At 42.1% G+C, this 7672-nt stretch overlaps 1 protein-coding gene across 4 annotated transcripts in view; it reads right to left on the bottom strand.

The window, feature by feature from the left end:
- Positions 1-7672, bottom strand: part of herc2 (HECT and RLD domain containing E3 ubiquitin protein ligase 2) — a 51431-nt gene continuing 43759 nt past the window's right edge. For all 4 annotated transcript variants that reach the window (XM_024278155.2, XM_024278156.2, XM_024278152.2 and 1 more), the window contains exons 82-91: positions 7129-7316; positions 6265-6462; positions 6104-6187; positions 5693-5834; positions 5375-5569; positions 5029-5141; positions 2962-3152; positions 2773-2878; positions 2493-2705; positions 1-849 (exon numbers count right to left, since the gene is read on the bottom strand). In XM_024278155.2, coding sequence (XP_024133923.1) covers positions 577-849; positions 2493-2705; positions 2773-2878; positions 2962-3152; positions 5029-5141; positions 5375-5569; positions 5693-5834; positions 6104-6187; positions 6265-6462; positions 7129-7316 — 1703 coding nt within the window. In that variant the 3' untranslated portion in view covers positions 1-576. The remainder of the gene's footprint in view (positions 850-2492; positions 2706-2772; positions 2879-2961; positions 3153-5028; positions 5142-5374; positions 5570-5692; positions 5835-6103; positions 6188-6264; positions 6463-7128; positions 7317-7672) is intronic.

Here is a 7672-nt window from a genome sequence, read left to right as displayed (position 1 = left end):
TGTTGTACTTAAGAACAGAAATTTATTAACATTTAAAATGCAGGAATGAGACCTTGTGTAAATACATGGCACGATAATATTATACACATTCTTTCAGGAGACAGTCATGGTGGAAGGCTGAATACATGAATCTATAAATGACTCTTCGGTGGGCTCTGGCCGAGGCGAGCAGTGTGGCAAAGACTAGTTAAAAATGTTTTATTTTCTGGATTCATATAAAGAAACATGACTGTTAACAAATAATACTACTGCTGCACATCAATTTCTATAAACAATCTACGGACAGGTAATTCACTCAAACCAGAGGAAGAATCTACCACAGTGCTAGGCTGGAGCCTTTATTCTTTTTTATTTATTTATTTATTTTAAATTCAGTAACTCTAAGTATATACGCAGTTTCCATTAAACACAACATTTAGGTGTTCAGCAGATCACTCCGTTTCTTTTTAAAGTACTGAGAGCAGGCGTTACTCTCTTTAGCTTATATTGCACATCCGCCCACAGACATGTTCCAGCAGGAGGCCTGCATCCATGTGTGCACCGTTGGGTGAAAGAAATCCGCCTCTCTACAGAGGCTCAGTGTCCCGTCAGGTAGTCCTGCGTTGAATCGGAGGCGAAGGAGTCGGCGTCCTCATTGTCGGAGTCCTCGCTGCTGTCGTCGGCCGCGGGCTCGCCGGACAGAGCGATGCGAGCGTAGTCGTCGGTGTCGATGGACTTGCAGAAGTGAATGGCGTATTTGAGCTTCTCCTCCAGCACCTGTTTGCAGGAGTATCTGGGCAGCTTGAGCAGAAAGAAACACGTGTAGGACTCTGGCAGGAAGTGGTCGGGAGGGTTGTATTTATCTAGAACCTGGAAGAGGATGAAACATATTTACATTTAGTCATTTAACAGTCACAGATATGTACATTCACTATAGAGTTACCACACTATATTTTAAACAACAAATATTTCATTTGCACAATTCTTCACAAATGAAGTTTTCATGATGAATGTTAAAAAACAGACAGATGCTTTTTCCCTTTGGATTGGTCAAGTATAAGGGGAACTCATGGTTGACTGTAAACAAGCCCAAATAATAATCCTCCCACCTCCATGCTTAACAGTTTAATAAATTCTCCAAACTTGAAATATTGAATTAGATCCACATTTCCAGACCTTTAGCTCATCTGCTCTTTGTTCCCCGATAAATAATGGATGAATTAATTTCCCTTTTTCATTAAAAATAACATAACTCAAACAGATCTGCATAAAAGCTTGTACGTCACATGTTCAACCTTTTTGCAAAGAGGGTCGGACTTGGTGGGATCAAAATGTTTGAAAGCAACCCATTTTGTCTGACATTCTTTGAACTATTTTAATAACATTAATTGCAAATAAACCATTTAACAAACATTTTATTTATTTTTATTTAGAAAACTACATAAGCCAAAAACAGCCTGCCCTTTTTTGTTTTGATCGTCGTCTTGTTATAATGAGATCCACTATCTCGTTATAACAAGACAAACTTTGTTTTCTCATTATAACAAGATAAAAACCTCTTTCTCTCTTCCACATGGAAACACCAAAACTTTACCCGATTTAAGTTTCTTTATTTTGAGGTTAACAACAAAAACAGCAGGAGGAAACATTCCTCAAAAGTAGTTTTTTAGTCAATTATAGTAGACTTATGCTCCTCAAAACGCCTTCATTCCGTCTCATGCACCAGCCCTCTCCCTTTATTTTCCCAAGACCCCAAACAAACAGGTTAAATGACAGAACCTTGGGCAGACGATGGTGGTGCGTTCACTGAGCTCTGGACATTAGCAGAATCAAACAGCCCAACTCATTCCGTTTTAATATATTTTTGTCATTTATCTACAATCCGCAGCAAAACAAAGAAATTTGTCAGAGAAAATTTTGAACATAAATTAATTAATCAATTATAAATTGATAAGTTCTTCTGGTGTTCAACAGGCAGAGGCGCTAATCGGCCCAGATTTCTGTCAGTTCTTTCCCTAAATCCTACGTACAAACATGTAGATTGACAGAACCTCGGGCCGCCTGGTGCGTTCACTGAGCTCTGGACATCAGCAGCAACAGAAAGCAGTTAATCAGAGAAAATGTTAAACACCAGAAGACCTGATCCATTTATAAGGAATTGATTTAATAATGTCTATTAGGGCAGGCCGTTTTCAGCTTTCATAGAAAACAAAAATCTGCTAAAATTACAGTTAATTTGCACCCTTCATTCTAAGTTAGCTTGTTTTAGTTAGCATGTCTTGTCTGGTAGTCTCTTGATATTGAACTCCTTGAAAACAGCCCGTTTCTTGGTGTATTAGGCAGACAGTTATTTCACAAAAAAAAAAAATTCTACTCATCTTATTTACAGTTAAATAATATGTTTCAATGTACGTTGTTGCATATATAGCAAATAAAAAAACCTTGAACCTTGACTAGGACAAACAGTACTGGTGGAAAACAGTTGATGGTTTTAGGCGGTGTGGAAATCTTACCTGCACGACAAAATCCCGCCCCCGGAAATCAGCGATGGTGCGCGGCAGCCGGGTGCGACCCCAGACAAACCTCAGAAAGAGAGACCTCTCCGTGTTGGAGAAGGACTCCATCACCTCCCAGAACCACTGTATGAGCGGCGCTGTTGGCTCCACCCCTTTGTATGTGGCCACCGACTTGAGTAGATGCAGCGGGATGTCTGGACTTCCACACACCTGAGAGAGAGTTTCCGTAAACATCTGAGAACAGCAAATCCCAGAGGCATTTAGAGCAGAGACTCACCATCGTTTCCAGCTCGTAACCAGTGAAAAGAGACAGCAGGGGAACCGGGACCACCCGAGCCATTCCCTCCCGCACAGCAGACACCTGCTCGTCAAACTCGTGGAGTCTGCAACACCAAAAAACAGAACGCCTGAAGAAGAGGAAATGTGTGCCAAAACAAAACAGCGTTCTAAAATAACTGTACGTCACCTGTAGTTAATGGCCAGGCGCACGTATTCTGCTCGGTTCTCCAGGGTGATGTGGGAATACTTGGAGCTGAGCTGGATGTCCTGACCGCTGGCGTTGGGCACCGTGAAGGGGAGGGTCATGGCCTCAAACTCCTCAGATGTGGCTTCGTTGTCCCGGATGTACATCAAACCCGGAATGAAATCCTTATCAACCTGAAAACCAACAAAATGAGATGTAAATGTTTTATGCTCAATACATTCAGAAGAGATATTTTCCCTCAAAACTCTAATGTCAGATCCTATTAATTTTAAAGAAATTTGGTGAATTACATTTTGAAAACATGAGTTCCTATTTAACCCTCGTGCAAAGATAGACAGGATTTTATGTCTGCCACGGACATCCGATAAGAAAAAAATCCTTGAAAAGAAAAATGTTCAGCGTGCCGTCTTGTGGGGTCCAGATGACCCCACTTTTAATGTAAACATGCCTAGGATGGCACAAAGGTTAATGCTTTATTTGTGTGCTTACACCAAAACATGAGGTCCACTGCATTTTACATAATTTATTTAGAGTTATTCATTTATCAACTAAACAATTTAATATGAATTTAAATCGGGAAAATAATAAAAATAAATAAATAAACTCATTTTATGGCTGTGTTTTTGTGTATTTTCATGTTGCTAAAACACACCCAAATGATTCTGAAGCTGCCAAACTTAAACTTCTACATCTGTCTTGTCTCCTTAACATTATTCTGCAGTTTTGCATCTTAATTTTGCAGAAACAAAGACGCTGCACATGTTTTAAAGACCCACTCTAATGATAACTGTTTTTTAAATATGTTTGTGTGTAATTTTTCTGATGAAAAAGGACATGTATTGAAAAAAAGATAATCAGAATGGATCTTTAAACTGATTTTTTAAGTTTTTACCTTTACGTTTCTTTGGTAAAGAAACAAAAAGGTGTTGTTAAAGGAGTATTAGTGGTTTCTACTTCATTATAAGCTTTGTCTTGTGTTTTGTGTGCATGCATGAACTCGTGTGCGTCTACATACACGTGAATGAGCAAGAGCCCACTGATCATGTCCTGTGAGCTCCACAGTGATCCCCTTGTGCTAAATTCACTTCCCATTTAACCTTTCGAATCCCTCACGGGCAAAACCACAAAACAAACGCAGCTTTGAGAGGGGAAAAGGCCTTCTCTCCTGTCAGCTCTTCCTCTATTGTAGGTTCAGAGGCGTATGATCAGAGCATGAGTCGACTCGCAACGCCTCTTTTACGCACACGCCAGAGAGGCTGGAGTAAAACCAGTGCAGAAAAGTGTGTTATGAAAGGTGACGTTTACTGAATGATTAGAAGTCCTTTGTAGCAGTGCAGGACTGCAGGCTGATGGGCTTAGGTTTTAATCTGTGAAGGAATGTATAGGAATGTGATCTTTCTGTAGATTATTATGCTGATCATGTGAGCTGAAGGTGTTTCATAACTTCTGACTAGAAGAAGCAACCATTCCAAGGTGAAGGGGTTCAGGAAGAGACAGTTCAATAGGAACATTGTCTAACTTTCTCTTTTTTTTTACAAATATTTGTTGTTGGAGGGTAGAAACTGACTAAGCTTTTCATCAAATGAAGTGTAGAAACATTTTATTTCCCTGAAGTCATTGTGCTGATTTTACCTGAAACATCAAACGTAAGACTAAAAGTTAAACAAATTTAAGGAGGAATTGTAAACTCTGCTGTACTTGTGCTTGAAATATGTCTTTTAAATTTAGGAAGAGTTCAGAACTAAGAATGAGATAGCAACCCAGCTCAGGGAAGATCTCCGTTCTCACCAGGACAAACTAAACAGTGTTTGTAAAAATAAATGTGAAATCAACATTTTATTCTCTTTAACTTGATGGTTTGAAAGTTCTTAAATCTTGTTTGGAGGGTTGATCTCCTGCTAGAAAGCAAATCTTTAAAAAAAAAAAAAGGAGGTGATGGTGAAGACTGTGGAGAAAAGTGTTGAGACTAAATCCTTGATCATCACATCGAGTCTATACAACTGACTGGATGATTTACACACATGCACTGAGGGAGGGGCGTGCACGAACCTCACTAAGGTCGGCGATGGTCAGGCTCATCCCTGCCAGCTGCTTCCACACCGGTTCTGCCAGATTCAGGCTCAGAGGGCTTCCAGTTCGAATTGCAATTCCAAGGAGAACTCCTGCAGACACAGCAAGGCCGAGCGCATTACCCACACATCACCAGCGTCAGCTGACTGTCTGCATGGTGGAGGCTACTGTCAAGAACAACTCTAGAAAGTTCTGGGGTTCAAAAGTTTAGAGCAGGTGTTTCATCAATGAAGAGTGTATTTGTGTTTGTTTTTACTGAAAGTATATTTTCTGTTTGTTTGGGATTATCACTGTGGGCCTGACCGAGGGATTATGTGGATTATACCTAGGAAGCGAAACATGCCCATGTGTAGAGGTGACTTGGCTGCTGGGTTAAGCAGGAAACAATCCCTGTTGGCGCCGGACTCGTCGCGGCCGTTGGGCGTGACGATGAGGAGCGGAGTCAGTGAGTTCTGAAGCTCCTCGCACATCTCTGCGATGGACTCGCTGTATCCTCCACCGCAGTCGTCCACGGACTCGCCTGAGGAGAAATAAGAGCATTAAACCCCACACAGAGCAGAGGTTTTCTAAAGGAATCGTACCTCCGAAGGAAAAAAAAAAAAAAAAATCCCCGACTTATCAAATGGAGGATGATAAGACATACCCACGAATTTAACCTTCCACACACGATGGGGGAGAAGCAGACTGTCGGGGCTGAAGGAGCTCATTTTGGCACACATCTGACCAAACACCGACTTGGTTCCATCAGGGCCTGCCAGGCCGCCTTTGCTGCGGGAGCGCTTAACCTGCAAGCCAAACAAGGTAATTCAGTGCGTCTTGATTGTGTGAAAGGCTGAATGACACCGCCCTGGCATCAGTGCAGATGAAAGAAAGCAGAGAATCTGTGGAGTAAAGTCAGACATGCCTCCCTGCAGGATGGAAGGACTGCAGATCACACACAGCACGAAGGAGAGGAAAAGCATCAAAGACATCACATGAAATACTCATGAGGGGGGGATCTAAAGTAAGACCTGGGAAGAAACTGCTAAAGGACCGGAGAACAAACAGGTTATACCTGTATTCTGTTGAGTTCCACCACAGGTCCGTGCTGCCGGTCCCTCACCATCGTAGCCTGAACCACTTTCCTAAAAGCTGCTTCCTGTTTTAAATAAAACATTTCTTTTAGGTTCTTGGACATTTTAAGACACGGATGAGGCTCATGGTTTTGGCTCTTACTTTGCCCTGGGAGATCAGGATGCCTCTGAGGGTGTCGAAACCAACCGAGGGCCCGTGACCCGTCTGACCCAGCCGACCCTCCAGGTCAAACATGGGAATGCAGGGGCAGAAAAGCTCGGAGAAATGATGTAGCAGCAGCAACCTGTTCCTCAGGGCCATGATGGAGATCTCCTGCAGATGGTTGTACTCCATGGGAACCTGGGCAGAACAAAGGCAAGACTGGTGTTTTTAAAGACCCACTCCAATTGAAAAATGCGTTTTTAACATGTTATTGTAGCATTTTTCTCATATATAAAATAATTTAAGGCTAAAACTGCATTTCTGAATATTTTTTAGACTCAGATCTAAGAAATCAAACTGTGTTGGATCAGGAGCAGATGAAAACTTGCATTTAAAAAAGTTTCCTTTCTCAGCTCCATTCCGATGCATCCACTCACAAACAAATAGATCCATAAATGTCTTAGTTTTCCTCACCAGAGCTGGAATCTAGATCAGAACCGTACAACTGGATAGATCCAATATCGCTCACCATTTTCTTGCTATGCTAATGTTCGCTTGGGCTTGTGAGGTGCTATAAACTAGCATGCAATGTAAGCAAAAGGCTTATGGGAAATTAGCTGAGCTAAGTTCCTCACCACAACCTGGATGAGAATTTCTGATGAATTACTACCTGTCTGCAGAAAATGTGTCTCAAAAAAAAAAAAAAAAAAACGACAGCTGTTTTGATTTGGGGTAAAAACGGCAAAATCCTAAATAAAAGACCACTGAAAACACTAGAAAACAATATAGTTTGAGTGGAACTTAAAACAGTCGTAATACCATCAATTGGAAACAGCAGCAGAACGGTTGCTCTGAGGACGGTACCTGTGCCGGCAGCTTCCCAGCGTTAGTGGGCTTGCTGGTGGACCAGGCAAGCGTGTGAGCAGAGCCACATGCGACCCTGTTGATCTTCTTTCCCTGTAGCGCAGCCACCAGGCGAGGCCTCTGGATGGCGTTTGTGGTCCCGTCTCCGAGCTGTCCCTCGTCGTTGTCTCCCCACGTATAGACTTCTCCTAAGGCACAAAAACAGTGAATCCTTATCAAAGGCTGGAACTCACGATAGACAGACTCTAAATAAATAAAAATCCATCCATCTACATCAGCGGTCCAGGACTCCAGGCCTTGAGGGCCGGCATCCCGCTGGTTTTTAAGATAGCCTGCCTCATCTGCTGTTGATTACCTAGATCAGGTGTGTTTAGCCAATAGAGTTTCAATGGTATGTTAGTTGGGAAACATATAGGACACCGGCTCTCGTGGCCTGGACTTTGAGACTCGTGATCTAAAGTCAGTGGCGGGCCGTCAGGGCCTGCAAGGCCTTCTCTGCTGGCCTAAAAATATCTGAATCACAGACTGATATTAATTATTATTT

Source organism: Oryzias melastigma, linkage group LG9 (assembly GCF_002922805.2).
Source record: "Oryzias melastigma strain HK-1 linkage group LG9, ASM292280v2, whole genome shotgun sequence".
In the NCBI taxonomy this organism is placed as follows: Eukaryota; Metazoa; Chordata; class Actinopteri; order Beloniformes; family Adrianichthyidae; genus Oryzias; species Oryzias melastigma.
Note: the sequence above shows the minus strand (reverse complement) of the source record. Positions and strands in the feature narration are given on the sequence as shown.